The following is a 21,302-nucleotide window of genomic DNA, read 5'->3' on the forward strand; positions in this document are numbered from 1 at the left end:
GGCGGTGACCTCGGGGTGGGGGCCCTAAGGGCGGCCTTGCCCAGGACCCGGCCCAGTCTCTCGGCGGCCCTGAGCATGGATATCTATTTCTTTAAATATTTATTTATTTGCGGCATTTGTATCCCACATTTTCCTACCTCTTTGCAGGCTCAATGTGGCTTACATTATGCTGTAATGGCAGTCACCAATTACAGAATGAGAGAACAGAATAATATACAATTAAGGTACATAAGATATCAAAAATTAGAAGTAAAGAAATAATACATATTAGGTATGTAAAATGTAGGATCAAGAGTAACATTAGATGATAATAGTGAAAATAAAGTAGTCAGATTAAGGAGTTCAATGTTAATTAGTACTAATACAGTTCTGATGATGAATCTTTATGAAGGATTTTTTATATGTCTTGTTGAATAAGTTAGTTTTCAGCAATTTCCGGAAGGCTGTCAGGCCACAAAGCAAAATTTATTCTCAAAGTCCTTTATTCCCCTGCATCATGCTAACAATCCTCTGCCTTGCACACATTCTCCCCCAGTCAACCATTGATTTTCTCTTGGTAATATTGACATTTCTAGTAAGTTCAATCCTTTTTTAATTGAGGTGGGGGAGAGTTGTAAAGATGTAGTTACTTTTACTGTAATTCTGTAAGCAAATCGGACTGTGTATTCTATGTGAATATCAGCAAATCATCCTTTAAAAATATGATTTCACTTGATTATACTGAGCAAGCCAGAGCTTGAAGCAAAGGGTTTCTCAGTGTTTACTCCCCACTGTAGGATCTTTGTGAGGCAGCTGAGGCCTCTGTAGGTTTGTTTGACCTTATAACTCCCCTGAAGGCAGGGTTGCCAGGTGGAAAATTTTTTTCCAGCCCACTGGAGCCCAAAAAACAGCCCAAAAACCGCCCAAACACAAACCCCGCCCCTGACACCCCCACCCCCGCGTCATCACCCCCGCCCCCGCCGTCATAAACCCCGCCCCCGCCGTCACCGGCCCCGCCTCCCACGTCACCGGCCCCGCCTCCCACGTCACCGGCCCCGCCTCCCCGTCATCGGCCCCGCCTCCCACGTCATCGGCCCCGCCTCCCACGTCACTAACCCCGCCCAAAACGTCATTAACCCCACCCAAAAACGTCACTAACCCCGCCCCCCCGCGGCCGAAAAAAACCGCCCGAAGCACAAAAACCAGCCCAAAAAACCGCAACCCGCCGCGGGCAAAAATTTCCCGCGGCGGGTCGCGGAAAACCGCCCAATTGGGCGGTAAAACCGCCCACCTGGCAACACTGCCTGAAGGTTTAAGCATGTTTGCCCTTGCCCCTCCTCCCCCTCCTCAAAAGGAATTTCACCTGTCCAGTTTTTCATAGACCCTGAATTCATGGCTGTTTGTACTGTGGATCAAACTGATTTCTCTCTCTCCTCTCTCTGAGGCTAGCTTATTTACAGATATTCCAACAGGAAACAACTGCCAGCTAAATGAGAAATTTATGTATAAGACTGACAGGTTACTCTGTTTAAAAGTTTGCTATGCTGCCTGTTGATTATACACAGCAAAGTGTTTTATGGTATTAAAAATTTAAAGGAAGACAAGAAAATAAGAGAGGCCACATCTGGTCAGAAAATGGTTATTGCTGGAAAATATTAATTGAAGGCATTCACAGTTATGTGTCATATGTAGATTCTCTCAGCATCTAAGGTCATTATCAGTTTATGATTCTTGCATGAAACCGGGGAGCAGCATACCTTTGCAGTGGGTGTGGTCAAACAAAAGAAGCCTCCATCCCTAATCCCCAAGCTCCCTAGCTTCTTATGCAGTGTGGGGGGAAAAAAGTTGATTGGCCCATTCCGTACCACTGCCTGTGGCGTGAATCATCATTACTTATCAATGTGGAATTCAGTATAGGCTGGACTCCAGTTCCACACTTTATCCAGTAACTCTTTACCCTCTTGGCTCGGATATGACTGTAACGTTTGTTTTGAGTCAAAGCGTATTCTATTCTTAAAATGCTTGAAGATACATTTTCAGGAGGGCATCTAACCAGGAAGTGCTTCTGATTTGTGGAAAAGTGCCATTTCTTTAAGGGTTGGAGTACCCCATGAAATGATTTTTGTTAGCTACACCATTTAGCAATTCCACCTGCTAGAGAGAATAGCATTAATATGAAATGTTACAGAAAAAATGTCATTATGGTGGCTTGATGGTAGGGTCAACCCAGCCACTAAGTGGACTAGGTGCCCATGTAGGGGGGCAGCATTTGGGGGTGGTGTCACCTTCCCTTGTCGCTGCTGGGCCTGCTGTTAACCCCCCCCCCCCCCCCCCCCCCAAACACACACCTCCTCCTCCTCCCAGGCATGCCAGTTACTTAAAGAAGCATCAGGGCTAAACAGACCTGTGGTGAAGTTCTGCTCTGTTCAACCCCTTTTGAGGCAGACTTCCTGTCAGAGGGGGTGGGACAAAACAGTGCTTACAGGGTCTGCACCAAGGAGGTTTGATTAACAGAAGACAGCAGGAGCTTGCTTGGCCCATTATCTGGTCTGAAGCCAGTAGGCGGAGCTTATCGATCTATCAATTACATTGGTTTGAATGTACCAAAATGGTGGCAGCTGCATTGGGGAGAATGAAAATCTCCTTGGGTGGACTGGCTTCAGCTTTGTGATGTCATACCATCTCCTGTTAATCAAACCTCCTTGGTTTACACAGCACTGATGCTTCTTTAATCTTCACGCTGGCACAGGAGGAGGTGGGGGGGGGGGGTAGCAGCAGCAGGCCTGGCAGCAAGAAGGAAAGGAGAGAGGTGGTGTTGGATAGAGGGGGAGGGTTGGGAAAGGAAGATGAGAAACTGGCCAACTTGGGGAGGGTTTAGAGATGCTCGACTTGGGGGTGGGGGAAGAACAACATGGCTGAAGGCTCACCTAAGAGTTCCGATACTGTTGGACTGGCCCTGCTTTACAGCATGGTTTAGTTTTGCTTTACCCTGTCTTTGGAAAGCAGGGCAAAACCGATTCTGTTGAGTTTGCATAGATTGTAGTGGAGGCATGCTGGAGAAAAGGCTGGGTTATGTGAGCAGAGCAAGGCTGAAACCTTGAAGATTCCCCTCCCCACCTTTGTATTTTCTTTGCCTAGAGGAAAAAAGTTGCAACAGTAAAACTGAAGGCAAACACTGTGCTTGGGGGAAAAAAAGAACAGTTCTAAAGGTTTGTCTTTCACGAGAAGTTAATACCACACCATTCCTAAATTAGCTTTATGTCACTAGTCTGCTGAAATGAATGTCCTGCCAGGAAAAGCACCCTGTTTTAACAAGAAGAATGATAAACTGAATCTGAAAAGCAAGATGTTTCCAAGATTACTGTCCTTGAAGACTGAATAATAGAAATGCCTGTGGCTGCCAGCTTGGTGTTAAGTGATCTGTATTCTATTATTTTTTTTAAATCTGTTTACTCAAATTACATGCGTGATTGTGTTGCTGCTAAATATCTCTGCATACACATAGGGACTATTTTGAAGACTCTGCCAGAGGCACACTGCAAAGCCTTTTGGCTGGTTTCTGGATAAAGATTGGCCTGCAAAATGCTTTCCATAGCCCTGAGCAGAAAGCTGGCACAGATCACCTGGGCTAGCTATAGTGAAATGCTTGGAATATCAGCGTGATGTGTGAATCAGTAGCAGCGTTTTACCTCTGAGCCAGGTAGATCTTGGTTTCTCTTAGAAGAAAAACAATTGGCACAGTTACCAAGCTGAAAGGGCTCAAGAAAATTACATTTCTTAGTATCAGGTTACACTGTTCTGAACCAACACGTGTTATCCCTTCCCACCGGCTATAATGTGTGGTGCGCTCTGGAACAATCCAGTATTTTTCTCTACCTTCTAGCAAGTGGTAGGCTGTGCTGTGGTGCTTGGTCCCTGGCCTCGCTCCCCGATGTATGGCATGGTTGAGCCTAACCGCCACTCCCAGGTCACAGTCTCAGGACCTTATCTGGTTGAGCTCAGGGCTGGACTCTGCAGCCCCCAAGTCACACTTAGTGCCACTGGGTAAGGCTTTGGTTTGGTCCTGAAGGATCTCACCTGAGGGATGCAGGTCCCCATTGCCCACCCCCTTGCCCATTAACCCTGTTTGGTGTGTCCCCCATGGGCTCCCTCTGCAGCTCTCATGCCCAGATGATTGAAAGCCCCGCGCTGTTCTAAACAGCACTCTAAAAATAGCGCTGGAACAGCGTGGGAGTTTACCTCCCCTATGATCAGAGATAATAGCATGCAAATTTAGGTGCGGGAGGGCATAAATAACGTGCAGTAGGGCATGCTCAGGCACAATCCTCCCGCACTTGTTTGATAGGTCTGGGCTGTGAGACCACCAGACCCTAAACAGCAAGACCCTGGTGGCCTAGTGCCCCCACCGAACCCCCACCCCAAGCCAGCAACACAGAGACTGGAGCTCCAGTGGACCTCCAGTCCCCCCCATCCCCCCCCCCCCCCCGACACAAGTTCATGGGGGGCTGCAGATCACTGTTTTAGGGAATAAGTCTTTCTTGCTGCACCTGTCTCTCAGAGCAGCCCTGAACAGGGAGATAGATTACCTCACAGTTGGGAGGTTTCCCTTAATTAGTACCCCCAGGGAGCCCAGGACGGCAGAGGAACCAGATCCCTAGGCCGAGTCAGGTTTGGGCAGTGTGTCAGGCCCGCACCTCCCTGATATGTGGCCAGGGATGCCTTCTGGGAAACACTACTCTCTGTGGAGGAACCAGCAGCTCAGCACTGGCTGAATACAGTGCAATGGGCCATTCCCGACTTCAGAAACAACCTGGAGGATCTCTGGAGTTGATGGCCTCGCTCTGTTGCTCAGCTCTGAAATGGGTGGTCGCTCTCGGGGCACTGCTCCATATATTTCATGGTCCCAAAGGTGGCTTTTTCCATCCCATTTTGGACCTCAGTAGGATCATCGCTTGTCTTAGGATCTAGCGCTTTCAGATGGAGATGTTGCACTGAGTCATAGCATCGGTGCAGCTGGGGGGGAGTTGACTTCCCTGGACCTCACAGAGGCTTATCTACATACCCCATTGTGGATCATCACAGGAGATATCTGCGCTTCTGTGTGCTGGGCAAGCATTTTCAGTTTCGGGCCTTGGCCTTTGGCTTGGCTATGGCACCATGCACTTTTTCCAAGGTGGTGGTGGCAGTTCATCTTCAGTGCCAGAGGGTTTAGGTTCTCCTGTACCTGGACAACTGGCTGATTCAGTGGAGGCCAGTCAGGCCACCAATCAGGTCATCTCTCTCCTGGAGTTCATGGGATGGGTTGTGAATCATCCCAAGAATCATCTGTTTCCATCTCAGGTTCTGGAGTACCTGGGAGTTCGCTTTGACACAAGCCGGGGAACGATGTTTCTCCTGGAGGAGCAGGCGCAGCAACACTGGCATATGGTGTGGGACTGCTTGCAGCTCTTGGGCTCCATGGTAGCTATTCTAGAGGTGGTGCCTTGGGTGAGGGCTCGTATGCGTCCTCTGCAGCTGCCCTTTTGTCCTGGTGGGCTCCATCTTCTCAGAACTTCACTTTTCCACTACCACTCACACCCAAAGGGACAGTCTGGTGAACCTTTTGACGGGGGGGGGGTCCCTCTGGATCTTCCTTAATGGGTGCTGGTCACCACGGTTGCTAGTCTTGGCTGGGGCGATTAGGACAGGGCACCTGGTTCATCAACTCTCTGGAAACCAGCAACAGCGGTGGCGTATATCAACAGGCAGGGTGGGACCTGGAGTCAGGCAGTGGCCCTGGAGGCAACAAGCCTCTGCCGCTCAGCAGAAGTGCACCTACAGGCTCTTTCAGTGGTCCACATTGCCGGCAACGACAGTGTGCAAGCATCCGTGGCCTCTGGTGGGCCGAGTGTTGCGCAAGATTGCGCATCTTCCTCACTTGGTCTTGCTAGTGGTGCCAGATTGGCCCCAAAGACCTTAGTACTCAGATCTCTGGTGCCTGCTGGTAGGTGACCCTCTTCCTCTGCCCAGGGGTCGGGGGCTCCTTTGACAGGGACCAGTAGACATGGAAGATTCAGATCCCTTCTGGCTTACGGTGTGACCATCGAAAGGTGGCAGCGTTTAGAAAGGCATGGGTTTTCCCCCACAGTGATTTCTACTCTGCTGTGATCCAGGAAGACATCCTGGCTTATGTCAGGGTCTGGTGGGTTTTTGAATCCTGGTCAGGGAATGGTCCCTATCCCCCTGGAGAGCTCAGGTTCTTGATATCATGTGGTTCCTGGAACAGGGGCTTGCATTGAGCTCCCTGAGGGTCCAAGTGGCTGCACTTTCCAGCTATCGGGGAAAAGTGACAGGTCCCCCTCTGACTTCACAAGGAAATGGCTCGATTCTTTATGGAGATGGTGTACTTGTGCCCTCCGCTTTGTCCTTCCTTTCCTCAGTTTGGTTCTCTGGGCATTGTCAGGGTCTCTGTTCGAGCCTTTGTGCTCGGCTTCTATCAAAGACCTCATCTTTAATCATTTATTTATAATATTTCATTTTACAAGAATCACTTGCAAAACAGTAAAACAGAGATGATTGTTTTCTTCTAATATTGTTTTAATGTACAATCTCAACAAGATAAATGGATTTTATACAATCTTTCTCTTTCTTAGACCACAAAATAAATAGGGAGAATGAAACAAGACAAGGAGATCAGTTTAAGCAACAGCAAACAAAGAAAATGTGGTATTAACCCGATTATCCCCAGTTATTATTTATCTAAATCATTATTCCACATTGATCATCTGGTTGGTTTCTTCAAGACCATAACGGTGCGTAGTCCATCAATTTCATTGGAAACATACTTATTGTCCAATATTAGTGAAAGTAATACACCTGATTTCATTTTTTTTTCCCTTTTAAAACCAGAAATTGTTTAACAATACAAACCCTTGAATCTCCAATCCAATTCCCGCTGATTAAAGTAATCCCAGTTTCACAGGCTTCACTCCTTTCGAATTAATATATTAAGAGGAATCATTTCAGAGGGAAAAAAAACATTAGGAGTCATACCCGGAACTCTGGGAAAACAACAATCTCGATATTAATCATCTACAACAATATTCATTTTGTTCAAAATTTTTCTGGTCTTTTATCATTTTCAAATCTTAACCGTTTCCTACTTCAGTAGAACTTCATTTGCTGTATATTCTCAAAGGATTCGATTAGATTATCCATGTGGCTCATTAACAAGACTATATCTGAAGCAAAGTCATTCTCTACTACCGTCAGGTCCTGGAGCACCCTCCAGATGACATTCAGTGCAACCTCCACGGGAGCCAAAAACTCCAAGCTGATAACTCTTAAGGGTTTAGGAGTAGCACCGCCGACACGGGTTCAGCTGTAAACGACTTCCGTTTCAGCATACACTCCTGACTCACTCCTCCACTCCATTGGGCATGGTGGTTAAATGATTTTTGAGCGATGAAGTTGTTTCCAGGTCCAAGAGCATCGACGCTCCTTCGTCGGCGCTAATCAAAGGACTCATCAACCCAGTCATCTATGGGCAGCTCGTCATACAGCGGTCCCACACTTGCTGCACAAGGGACAAAACGCTGGTCATCGGCGGCTGACCCCCCATTGTCCCCTTCCTCTGTTAAGGCAACTGCAATGCAGAGAGGTAATTTCAAGTGAACAAAAACTGAACTTCAGAGGACAGCTGGGCCGTTGAGTGTACGAGCTTCAGGTCACCATCTTTCCCCTCTCCCTAATTTGGGACACTCTTTCCAGCTTATAATCGAACGAGAAAAACGCCCAAGTTCCGACCTAAATCGGGAGATGGACGTTTATCTCACAAAAACGAATAAAGCGGTATAATCGAAAGCCGATTTTTGGGCGTTTTCAACTGCACTCCGTCGCGGATGCGGACAAAGTTTATGGGGGCGTGTCAGAGGTGTGGCGAAGGCGGAACTGGGGCGTGGTTATCTGCCGAACAAAGATGGGCGCATTTCACCGATAATGGGAAGAAAGTATGCGTTTTTACCTAGAATTTAGGACACTTTTCCTGGACCCTGTTTTTTCACGAATAAGGCCCCAAAAAGTGCCCTAAATGACCAGATGACCACTGGAGGGAATCGGGGATGACCTCCCCTGACTCCCCCAGTGGTCACTAACCCCCTCCCACCACAAAAAAATGTTTCACACATTTTCATTTTCACCCTCAAATGTCATACCCAGCTCCCTGGCAGCAGTATGCAGGTCACTGGAGGAGTTGTTAGGGGGTGCAGTGGACTTCAGGCAGGTGGACCCAGGCCCATCCCCCCCTACCTGTTACAATTGTGCTGCTTAATGCTTATTAGTCGTCCAACCCCCCCAAACCCACTGTACCCACATGTAGGTGCCCCCCTTCACCCCTTAGGGCTATAGTAATGGTGTAGACTTGTGGGCAGTGGGTTTTGAGGGGGATTTGGGGGGCTCAACACACAAGGGAAGGGTGCTATGCACCTGGGAGCTCTTTGACCTTTTATTTGTTTTTGTAAAAGTGCCCCCTAGGGTGCCCGGTTGGTGTCCTGGCATGTGAGGGGGACCAGTGCACTACGAATCCTGGCCCCTCCCACGAATAAATGTCTTGGATTTATTCGTTTTTGAGCTGGGCGCTTTCATTTTCTATTATCGCTGAAAAACAAAAACGCCCAGCTCACACATTGTTGAATAAAACATGGGCGTCTATTTTTTTCGAAAATACGGTTCGGTCCACCCCTTCACTGACCCGTTCTCGGAGATAAACGCCCATGGAGATAGGCGTTTTCGTTCAATTATGCCCCTCTTTGTCTGGTTTCTCCTCAGAGGCCTGTCTGATATGGGTAACCCTTCAGCATAGCCCTCTGAGTCATTGAAACACGGAAGCCCCTCCACCCAAAGACCTCATCTTTAAGATGCTAAGATGCTGTTTCTGGTGGTGATCACCTCTGCTCAGAGAGTCTCAGAACTTCAGGCCTTATCGTGCTGGGACCCGTATTACCCGTATTTGTCCTTTGTAGAGAATTTGGTGTCCTTGTGTACGGTCCCATCCATTCTGCCAAAGTTGGTATCTCCATTCCATGTGATTCAGGAGAGGGGTTAGCCCGCCTTTGTGGCGGAGGGTTCATCCCCTGCAAACTAGAGGCTCCACAAATTGGATGTCTGGAGGGCGCTTCTCCAGTACCTGAAGGAGACAAATGAGTTTCGTCTCTCTGATCATCTTTGTGCTCTTTAATGGCTCTCGGAAAGGCCAAGTGACCTCTAACGTTTCTGTTACAAGGTGGATTAAGTCAGCTTTCGAGGCCACCTACATCAGTTTGGGTCATCCAGTGCCTCAAGCACTGAAAGCCCACTTGACCAGGGCTCAGGTGGCATCAAGGCAGAGGCCTGAGGAGAATTTCAGGGTGGCATCATGGTCCTTGCCACGTTCCTTTGCTAAGCACTACAGGTTAGATGTTCAGGCCAGGGTCCATTTGGACTTACAAAGTGGTCATTCAGGGGGCCTTGTCTTCCTCTGCTCATTGGGCCTGCTTCGGTACATCCTGCTGGTTCACAACAGTGTAAGCTGATGCTAAGAAAGGAGAAATTATGTCTCGCCTCATAATTTTCTTTTCTTTAGTCAGCATTACTGCTCTGAAATCCCACCCTTGGAAGACTTGGCCCGGGGTTCTGGGTATACTCTGTTTTTTCTTATTAGAAGTAAAAGAAAAAGATTGGATTACTATTGGCAGCCATACAGGGTTCCTGTGAGCTGACTATTCCTTGTGTATGCTGGGTAGCGAGTGCAACTCTCTGGTGTTTTACTCGCTTGCTTATCATTGCAGCTGCAGTCAGGGCCGGTCTTAGTAATTGTGCCGACCAGTTCGCTGGGGCCCCACCAGTCCTGCCCCCACCCAGCCCCTTGTTGACAAGATATGTTTTAAACATTTTCTTTTATTTCAAATAAAGACAAATCAAGCAAAACTTGTATACAAAAACGAATTCAAACATGAAAAATGCTATACTAGGAAACCTTTGGGTTTAAAAAGCAAAACCGTGTGCACGTAAGAACTAGATAAATGAATTAAAATGAATCCCCTTAATATGTAATACTTGGTAGCAATAATGAAACAGTGATTGAATATTCAGATAGCAAGCAGCCTGAGCCAACAGATTTATTTTCCACTGAACATAATTAATTGTGTATGAATTTGGCTGCACATTTAGCCACACCCTTTTACCAGCCATGGCGCATATAAACAGTAATCATTGAAAATATTACACCAGTACAGGAGAAGAAAAATAACTTGTTTTTTTTTCATTATAAATAATTTCTGTAAGCTGTTACATCTCCAGTATACCCAAAATGACACAAACCAAATTAGCATACAGATTCTGCATGCAGCACAATACCAGAAAAACAAAACATTGCTATACATTGCAAAATAAGACAGCAGATGTAAATTCTCAAATTGGACATATTCAAAACACTAAAATGAAAATAAAATGATTTTTTCTACCTTTGTTATCTTGTGACTTTGTTTTTCTGATCATGTTGGTCCCAGTCTCTGATTCTGCTGCTCTCTATCTGCTCCCTTAACTCCAGGGCTTCCTTTCCATTTATTTCCTTACTTTCCTCCTTTCTTCTTCATTTCTTGCCCTACACCCATAGGTAAAAGCTGGGATCCTCCGCGGACTTGACTGGAGGAGGTATAGAGTGGATTCAGCTTTTGCCTATTTTTTCCAGCCATGTGCAGTTTTTCTCTTCTTTCCCTTTCCCTCATCTCTGTCAGTATGCATCTCCTTCCTCTTTCTTCCCTCCCCTCCATCCATATGCATCTCCTTCCTCTCCTCCATCCACGTCCAGCATTTCTCCTCTCTCTCCTCCCCTCCATCCAAGTTCATCTCACGTCCTCTCTCTTCCCTTCCCTCCATCCATATCCAGTATTTCAACTCTCCCTTCTCCATCTGTGTGCATCTCCTTCCTGTCTTCCCTCACCTCCATCCATGTCTAGCATTTCTCCTGCCCTCCCCTCCATCCATCCATGTCCAGCAACTCTCCTCTCCCCTGCCCTCCCCACCCATCCTTATCCAGCAATTCTCCTTTGCCCTCCCCTCCCATCTATGTCCAGCGATTCTCCTTTGCCCCGTCCTCCCCTCTCATCCATATCCAGTGATTTTCCTTTGTCCCCTGCCCTCCCCTCCCATCCATGTCCAGCATTTCTCCTCTCTCCCATCCCCTCCATCCATATGCATCTCCTTCCTGTCTTCCCTAACCTCCAGCCATGTCTAGCATTTCTCCTGCCCTCCCCTCCATCCATCCATCCATGTCTAGCAACTCTCCTCTCTCCCCTGCTCTCCCCACCCACCCATGTCCAGCAATTCTCCTCTGCCCCCTGTCCTCCCCTCATCCACATCCAGTGATTCTCCTCTGTCCCCTGCCCTCCCATCCCATCCATGTCCATCGATTCTCCTCTGCCCTCCCCTCCATGTCCAGTGACTCGCCCCAGCCCCCAGCTTAGCCCCCTCTTCAGCCCCTGAGTTTCAGTTCCCAGCCCCAGGCCCACCTGTGCCCTCAGTTTTCCACAGCCCTCCTTTCCTTCCAGCTGCCCTGTGTTTCAGCAGGCTCGCCTCTAGCCTTTAAGCTTTCCCCTTCTCTCTCGGCGTACACTGTGCCACCTTTCTCTGATGCAATTTCCGGTTTCCGCAAAGGTGCATGCTGAGAGAGAAGGGGAAGGCTTAAAGGCTAGAGGCGAGCCTGCTTTTTCGTTGCTGTTGCAACTTTTTAAATGCAGGGCGGCTGGAAGAAAAGCAGCTGGGGATCAATGGCAGGGAGCAACAGGAAGCGCCGCGGGCCCCTGGAGGCGCGAGGCCCTGTGCACCCGCTCCTGTCGCCCCTGCCTAAGACCGGCCCTGGCTGCAGTGGTTGATGGGGCTGGGTTTATTACAAAAAGGCACCTTCTACTGCTTGGGCAGATGCATACTGGATTGTTCCAGAGATCACCACACATTATAGCTGGTGATGTCACTGAATTGAATTCAGTCTTCTCTACCTCCATCTGCTGGAGGGAGGGGGTAACACCGGCTGGTTTAGAACAGTGACACTGACTAAAGAAAAGAAAATTATCAAGTAAAATAATTTCTCCAAAAATCTTGTTTTGTTTTCTTCTTTCCAGACCACAGACAGTTTGCTCAGCACTTAATAAATGAATGTGAAAAGGGCTAGTCTGACTGAAGTTCCATATAAACTCTCCCTCCGTTTTTTCTCTCCCCACCCTCAAGTTCAAATTCATACACTATTTTCATTCATCATCTAGTTTGTATACGAACAGTTTGTTTCTCCATGAGACAATTAGTGCCTCATATTGGAGTTAGATTTATTATGAGATTTGTTAAACCACTTCAGTCCAGTGAAAACAGGAAAATGGTTTCAGTTTATTACAAGGATCCGAAAAAGAGGGGAAAAGAAATGTCAACAACTTATTTTCCAGGTTCTGGTAAAACCCTGCATGGCCCTGACAGGTGTTCTCCATACAACCTTCAGACGTTTCAGTGCCCCATAAACCTGGGAGAACCTGTAAGTTTTGAGGGCCAGTTTGAAGCAGGTCCTGGAGTGCTCACCTCGAACGGAATTTGGGGTAAGGCATTCCAGAGATGACAGATATCTAAAATGATACAGGATCAATAAGGAAGAGATTTAAACAGGTATTGTGAGTGAAGACCAAGAGAAGAATCTTGAAACAGATTCTAAAAAGATCTGGAAGCCAGTGAAGAGAGATCAATAATGGCACAGCATGTTCATACCTGGAGGCCTAAAATAAACCAACTTGACAGCTGAAGGTAGCGAAAAGGTGACCTTTTAACTTTCATAAAGGGAATTGCAGTTCCAGGCAGTCAAAGTAGAGTGAAAACCAAGCCACCGAATATTCAACCTGCAGCAATTGATTTTAAACCTTCTGACAAACACTGGCTGAATCAAACACAACAGTTCAATGCCAGGTCTATGTCTGGACATTAAATATCAAGGTCAGCTGCCAACCTGGAAGTTATGTAGGGCAAAGCTAAGCAGGCAGAGGCAGGACTGTCTTTTGCGCAGTTCTGTCAGCCCATGTAGCTGTGTGGGTAGTGGCACTGAATATAGCCAGTACCTGTATAACTGGCTCCTCTCTGATTCCACCCATGGACCATCCTGGCACTAACCAGACGCGGCAGTCAGAGTCAGTTTTCATTAGCAGTGGCCAGTTAAGTGCTGCTGAATATTGGTGGCCAACCCACTCAATGTGGTTTAAGCAGGCAGGAGCTTGAATATCGATCCTTAAGGTCCGTGAGATTGAAACAACAAATGAGTTGATTAAGACTATGAAATAGCAGGTCCATGTTAGCTCTTACCTGTCATCATCAAAAAGTATAGTAAACTTGGGTTCAGAATAATTTATCTTTTTATATATATATATATATATATATATATATATATATATATATATATATATATGCACTTTAAAAAAATGCTAAAGTGTTTTAAATTGTTTTAAATGTGCTCAGACCATACCGTTTACACCCATTATATCCCCAAGAGGAATATGTGGTGGTGTTACAATGGTACATTCCATATTACCTTCTGATACATGGATAATAAAACATACAGTTCAACATTTGTTTAAACCTAAAAGTCTTCATCAGAAAGGGAAAAATACTAATCTTTTAAACCAATTTGCAGGCATCATAAATCCCCCGGGTGGGATCGCCTCTGGAATCCGAGGAGTGAGGAAGGATTCCAGAGGCGATCCCACCTGGGGGATTTATGATGCCTGCAAATTGGTTTAAAAGATTAGTATTTTTTCCTTTCTGTTGAAGACTTTTGAAACTCGGCCAGAGTTAAAGGGAGCAGTTATTTTGATGGCAAGATTGGAATGGATGAATGATATGTGATTTTAATGAAGCACAAGCACGAACACAATATACCCCAAGGGAAGTGAAATAATTATGTGAATATGTGTGTATATCGCATTGTGGGTTGGTTTGTGTAAGATATGTGGGGGAAGAGAAATCAGGGTGTCATGAATTAACATATTCCTCCTTTAGGTTTAAACAAATGTTGAACTGTATGTTTTATTATCCATGTATCAGAAGGTAATATGGAATGTACCATAATTTATGGGTGGAGGTTTGAGCTCAAGTCTAACAACATTTAATGTGAATAGTCCATGACTTATACATATGTATTATAGATATACGCATACATCGGTGAGTAAGATCTACTTGGGCGCAGCTGTATGTACATACACAAATATTAGGAGGTGGAACATCATATGTGCAATGATGGTTCCATTGTGACACCACCACATATTCCTCTTGGGGATATAATGGGTGTAAACGGTATGGTCTGAGCACATTTAAAACAATTTAAAACACTTTAGCATTTTTTTAAAGTGCATATATATATATATAAAAAAAGATAAATTATTCTGAACCCAAGTTTACTATAGTGAGTTTAAGGTTTAACTTGGTTGGTTGGATTTGATCTTCCTGATTTTTTGTAATTTATCATCAAAAAGTAGCCACTGAATTCATTGCATTGAATGAGGGTGGCTAGGGGTGCTAGAGATTAAACAGGACTGGTGCCAGTACCAAACTTTGGGGGACTCCATAAAAGCTTTGGAGAACTTGACCTTGCATGGAACAGTGAAGGAGTGGCCAACTACGTTATGAGGTAAACTACCCATAAACTGTCTCTGAGACACCTTCATGGATACAAATGCAATAATGGCTGCCTTTCCCCATCAAGTATACACCTGAGGTTTTCAGAAATATTCTTCTTTCTGGGGCCTGTGAGAGAAGAGTTGACTATCCCAGGCTCTTGGGCTGCTTTTTTCCTGTTGCACTCATGACTGGAACCTTTTTAACAACTGCCTTCAGTTGAATATAGAGTTGACCTAACTGGTCCCCCATGTCATCCAGAGAGGCTGAGCCAGTCTAGACTGTGCCATCAACCTTCTCTCCCCCACTTCCTCTTCCCTGAACTTGTTTTGCTTTTCTTAAAGAAACTGCAAATCAGCTGAAAAATTAAGGCAACTTAGTTTAATTATTTTACATGACTGTAAACCACCTTGTATCAGGTGACTGGATGAAGCAATATATAAATGCCTAATTAAACTTAAATAACAAAATAAGATAGAAACAATGTATAAATATGGAGGAAAGGGGTGTGCAGTATTCAGTTAACAGGTTACTTGGTGGTTATTCAAAAATCGTTGGCACAGCTAAATATAACTGGTTAAAGACTAAGTTAACCAAATATCTTATTCAATTAACATTAGACCAGGTATTTTTCTGACCTGATTTAACTGATGACTTTAACCAGATAGCACTGACTATTAGTACTATCAAGTTAAAATTCAGCTCTACCTGTGGCACATATCTCTCTCCTCCCATATTTAGCCAGTTAACTTTGCGGTGCCCAGACAAAACTTAACTGGCCCGAGGGGGCAGAAGATTCAAAATGTAGGGTTTGCCTAACTCCCCAAGTGTGAGCAAATGCCAATTGATTCCCACTTCAGGCACAGGTAGCTCCTTGTGACTCTGGGCAAGTCACTTAACCCTCCATTGTCCCATGTAAGCCGCATTGAGCCTGCCATGAGTGGGAAAGCGCGGGGTACAAATGTAACAATAAATAAATAAGTAAACATTACCTAAACAAATATTGTTACTATCAGGGCTTTCTCTGCAGAGGTGAAGAGTATGAAATTTGTCCTTTGAAATTTTTCATATAGGGCGTGAAACAGGGCCATAATGGGTGGTTGACAGTTTTTTTTTTTTTTGTTTGGGGGAGGGGGGAGGGATTAACAAGTTACAACTTTAAAGAGAGAAAAATAGTTAAGGTTTTCCTCTTTTCCTGTCCTGGCTTTTAGTTCATTTCTAAAAAGATAAGTCTCCTGTTTACTCGAACGTCTCTCGGTAAACAGTTCATGGCTCATTGTTGTACAGTCTGAAGAGCAGATTCATGGTAGGAGATTTTATAAGCGAAGGTAAAAGGTACATATCTTTCTAGAAAAATAAAATGAAATAAAATAAATTATAGAGGAAAAATGAGGAGACTGAGAGAAATCTGCCGAACCTACAAATACTAGTATTCTGATCAGTCAGGATCAGATTTCCCAATTTAATTTTGAGCCACTCGTTCAAGTCCAGTTTTCAAGATAACCCAACTTTTGACAATTAACCTTGTTCTTAGACCAAGTAGATGGTACTCCTGTGTATTCCTTAAGGGTACTGAGGGTCTTTGATCTGGATGCGGCTGTACTGGTTACTAGACATAAGCACTACACATGTTGGTTTCCTGTTTGTAGGAATGGGCAGAGAAAGTAGCTGCGATCAGGCCTCCTACAGACTTCCTCAATGAGTCTTGCCTTAGCATCTAAGTAGGCCTTGAGCGGCTTTTAGGACAGGAAGTAGTTGAAGCATAATAAGGGTTTTGCAGAACAACAGGGTGGGGGAAGGGGGTGGTGAGAGTATTGAAGCTTTTTCTTAGAGAAAGTGTGCTCAGCTGTTCAAGGTGGATAGGTTGTTAGCATGAGGAAAGAATTGGTAGGGGAAATACCGGTCCTGTAATATTCAGGAAGAGTTTTGTTTTTGTTCTCTGGTTTTTGGGTTGTTGTTTTTTTCCTCAAGAGGGATTTGAAAGAAAGGGAAGCCTGTTTGTAGCTCCCTTCAAATTTCTTTGCTAAGCAGCTGCTGGAGAAATAAACCATCAGCACTCCAGCTCTTTACCATGTAGGAAAGGAACACTCCAATCCCTTGCTTTGTTCCATCAGGAACAAAGATTTGGAGCTTTTGCTGACAGTTTGTTTCATTCCTTTTGACATGGGTGGAATTCTCTTTTTGTCCAGATGGCACATTTGAACTGTGAAAACACAGCGGCACAGTTCACAGGAACCACACTGGCTCAACCAGCATGAGCCACTGGCTAAACAGCAGTGATTTTCTGTGGGCTTTCTAGTGTTTGCTGTGTTTGTTTTGCAACACATTTCAAATTTGCTAGTTCAAGATGTCAGCTGCTTTGAAATGATTCCTTGAAGGGCTTCTTTGAATTTTAAGGAGACCAGCTGACTCCTTCCTGAGACGATTTTGGAATTAGTACTTGGTGTGCTGTCTTGAGATGCAAATGATGGAATTACAGGTGAAAGAATGCCAGAATGGGAGGTAGATGAGAGGCAACCCTTCCCCAATTAGCCCATCACCATATGTAATAAATTTCATGGTAGTGTAATTTTTGTTTACTCCTGTCCTGGGATTTGGTTTCCAGAATAACCCAAGTATGCAGATCAAACTGGTCTTAATCCAAGTGTGCAAATAAAGCTCATGAACGTTCATTTGTGAATCACCTGAAAACCCAATCCAGAGAAAGGCCCTGAAGACTTATTTTCATAGGGCATGCAGAATGTCGATTGCCCATGTGGGATTCCTTGAAGGAAGGATAGGGCCCTTGCCATATGCATTTGTCTTGCATTCAGTTGAAAGTTTACAGACCTCATGAATCCAGCCTTTGTGGGAGAAGCTGGCAAGGATATAGAGAACCACAGAACTACCCAAGCAGGGAAAAGTTTGTTTCTTATGGAAACATTTGTGAGTTTTGTCAGTTATTTGGCCAAGTTGATGCTGGCAAGGCAAGGTCCTGCCATCATAAACACTGAAATAGCCAAGTTCCAGGAACTATTAGCCCGCAGTCTTGAATAGCTGCCCTACAAATAAGAAGTTAGTTGAAGAAACAGACAATCTCGGATACGTCTGATATGTCCAAAACAAGTTATCCGTCATTCATTGTGGTCTTTCCTGTCCACTTCCGAATGGAGGATTTTTGACAGCCGTTAATGAACTGGGTTCCTCCTCTGGTGAATTGGAATATGTTTGTGGTCTTTCATTGCATGGGAGGTTGAGATACTGGGTGAGCTGCTAACTTAGTGGTTAGAATATTGGGTTGAGAACTAGGAAACCAAAAGGTTTTAGTTTTTTTCTTGTGACATTAATTTCCCATTGCCTTAGGTACCCGCAGGCTCTTTGAGGCAAGGACATTGAACCTACAAAGAGGTGGGAAAATGTGGGGTACAAATGTAACAAATAAATAAATAACCTACCTAGATTTGGATTTTAACTTATTTTTACAAATCCAAACTCAAGGTGAGATGCATTCAGATACAGTAGGTATTTTCCTGCCCTAGAGGGCTTACAATCTAAGGGATCCTTTTTACTAAGCTGCGGTAAAAATTGGCCTTAGTGTGCCCTTATGTGGGTCTTTCTGTGTGCTAAGGCCATTTTTAACGCAGCCATAAAAAAGCCTTTTTTTCTATTTTTTTGTATTAACAGCTATGCGCTAACGTTGCCATTAGTGCATGGCCATTTTTTAAAATTGCTGCGTAAGTACTTAACCACCATCCATTTTGTAAGCAGTAAGGGCTCTCACAGTATCCCTGCGCTGACCAGTTAGCATGCAGTAATGTAGATGCACTAACTGTTTAGTGCAGGAACACCCATTCTTCCCTCCTGATGCCCCCTGCGGTACTCCGTTTGTAGTTGCATTAGGCACTCATTAACACCTAACCCAGCCCAGTACAAGGACTCTGTTGGCCAGATGCATCAACCAAACGTTAAAAAATCCAAAACGTTAAAGTCCCTAACGAATTTTTAAAAAACGAAGGATGCACCAAAAAAAAAAGTTGCACATGTTCGGTGCGGTACTGTAAAGTACAATGCATCAAACCTGTGTAATCCCCGTCGGTAATCGGCCCCTAACGCATGCGCAGAGCAGCCAAGCGTTATGCTGGCTGCTCTGCGCATGCCAAAAAACGTCAAAAAATGAAAACAAAATAAAAAAAAGATCGGAAGGGGCAAAGGCGCTCGTCAGGAGCGTCCTTCACGTCGTCACTGTCATTCCCCCTCTCCACCAGGCCCCCCTCCCTCTTACCGGGCCCGCGCAGTGCCTGTGAGGCAAGAAGAAAAGCAAGAAGAACAGCTCAGCTGAAGCCTTCCAGTCTTCGGCGTCTCTCCTGTGCTCCTGGGCCCGCCCCCGTCTGACGTAAGTAATCAACGTAGGTTACTTACATCAGATGGGGGCGGGCCCAGGAGCACAGGAGAGACGCCGAAGACTGGAAGGCATCAGCTGAGCTGTTCTTCTTGCCTCACAGGCGTAGCGCGGGCCCGGTAGGAGGGAGGGGGCCCGGTGGAGAGGGGGAACGACAGCGATTACCTCAGGGGGGGCGGAGGATGGCGGGCAGGGCTGGGAAAGAGAGAAAGGGAGGGGGGCTCGGGCCAGCCTCAAAAGTTTTGATTTCTGGATCTTTATCTGTTTGGATGCAGGGGGAAGCGGCGAACTCGGGCGGGGGGGGGGGGGCAAGGCCGTCCATGAAGGACGCTCCTGATGAGCGCCTTGGCCCCCCCCCCTCTCCCCCCCCCGGTCTTTTTTTTTTTTTTGCCAGCTTGTTTTGAGGTGCAGGGGGAAGCGGAGAGATGACAGCTCAGGCCTTAACGACAGGTCTGAGCTCACGTAAAATTGTAGACGGTAAATGAATCGTTGCAATCTTCGGTATGGTTAGTGCATTCCAAATTGTCCACATTTCAATGGTAGTTAACTCTTTTGCATTCCGTTTTCGTTAGCTGCAAGCGTCTTCGGAAAATGGCCTTTAATGCATGCTACGGTTCAAAATTTCTTCGTTAAGGGGGTCGTTACAGGGTCGTTAAGGTTTAGTGCATCTGCCTCTGTAAGTGGCTTGCTCCAGATACAGAAAGGGACATTGGGATAAGCAGAATTTGAATATTGGCATGTTTGGTTCTTAGCTTAGTGCTCTGAGCACTGGGCCACATCTCCTCCTTACCAGTAGGTAACTTGTTGCATGTAGAAATGCCAATATTTACTTATGTATATTTAGTTTATTTATTAAGCTTTGACTAACAAAGAAGTCATCCCCCTCCCACCCCACATTACAGAACCCACAGAGCATAACTCCACAAATTGAGAGTCCATGACTGAAGATTATACAGAATCCAGTAAGCAAAAAACATCCAACAGAGCCCAAACTGTCTGTAATTTGGGAACACAGCGTCATTTTGACAGCAGCAGCTTCTGCACAAGACCAACTCCAGATCACCAAGCATTAAAAGATAATGCAGAACTGTCTTTCCACTCAGGCAAGACGTGCTGTATGGCTAAACCCATAAGAGCATCAAGCTGTTTAGCTTTGCTCTTTTGTAACAAATGGGGCAAAGCTGCTGACCTTAAAATAACAATTTTATAACTAAGTTCAACCTGGATGCCGAAGACATCTTGAACCCTTTTCCAAACCAAACATATGGTAAAATGAAATTTACTCTCCCATAGTCCCTGATCATCATAAACTTACATAAGTATTGCCATACTGGGAAAGACCAAAGGTCCATCAAGCCCAGCATCCTGTTTCCAACAGTGGCCAATCCAGGTCACAAATACCCAGCAAGATCCCAAAAATGTACAAAACATTTTATACTGCTTATCCCAGAAATAGTGGATTTTTCCCTAGTCCATTTAACAATGGTCTGAACTTTTCCTTTAGGAAGCCGTCCAAACCTTTTTTAAACTCCGCTAAGCTAACTGCCTTTACCACATTCTCTGGCAACGAATTCCAGAGTTTAATTACATGTTGAGTGAAGAAACATTTTCTCCGATTCATTTTAAATTTACTACATTGTAGCTTCATCGCATGCCTCCTAGTCCTAGTATTTTTAGAAAGCATAAACACACGCTTCACATCTACCCGTTCAACTCCACTCATTATTTTATAGACCTCTATCATATTTCCCCTCAGCCGCCTTTTCTCCAAGCTGAAGAGCCCCAGCCGCTTTACGCTTTTCTCATAGGGAAGTCGTCCCTATGAGAAATATTTTAGTATGTAAACAAAACAAAATATACAAAAGTAAACCACAATAGCAACTCTGTCATACCATCACTCATTGGTACAAGGCATATCATTGATACAAAGCAAATAAAAAGACCCCCCCCCCCCCCTACAATATCCTTAAGAAGCAATAATTCCATTTCTGGTTTTTCCAATGAACATAAGGGTCCCAAATTCTATGAAAGTTCAGCAGTCTATTGCAGCATAGAGCCATTAGCTTACATAACATCTTATCTGTCTCTTTGCAGAACGATCCCCTCATAGACCCATTCTCCAAGCTGGGCTTCCAGCTAACAAAACAGTCCTTGTGGGCAGCAATGTAGAGTTTGTCTGTAAAGTGTACAGTGATCCACAGCCCCATGTCCAGTGGCTTAAGCACATTGAGGTGAATGGCAGCAAGATCGGGCCTAATGGCTCACCATATGTCCAGATTCTGAAGGTAAG

At 45.3% G+C, this 21,302-nt stretch overlaps 1 protein-coding gene across 8 annotated transcripts in view; it reads left to right on the forward strand.

The window, feature by feature from the left end:
• Positions 1–21,302, forward strand: part of FGFR1 (fibroblast growth factor receptor 1) — a 189,482-nt gene that overhangs the window by 131,849 nt on the left and 36,331 nt on the right. For all 8 annotated transcript variants that reach the window (XM_030201914.1, XM_030201918.1, XM_030201916.1 and 5 more), the window contains one exon: positions 21,107–21,297. In XM_030201914.1, coding sequence (XP_030057774.1) covers positions 21,107–21,297 — 191 coding nt within the window. The remainder of the gene's footprint in view (positions 1–21,106; positions 21,298–21,302) is intronic.

Source organism: Microcaecilia unicolor, chromosome 4 (genome assembly GCF_901765095.1).
Source record: "Microcaecilia unicolor chromosome 4, aMicUni1.1, whole genome shotgun sequence".
Taxonomy (NCBI): Eukaryota; Metazoa; Chordata; class Amphibia; order Gymnophiona; family Siphonopidae; genus Microcaecilia; species Microcaecilia unicolor.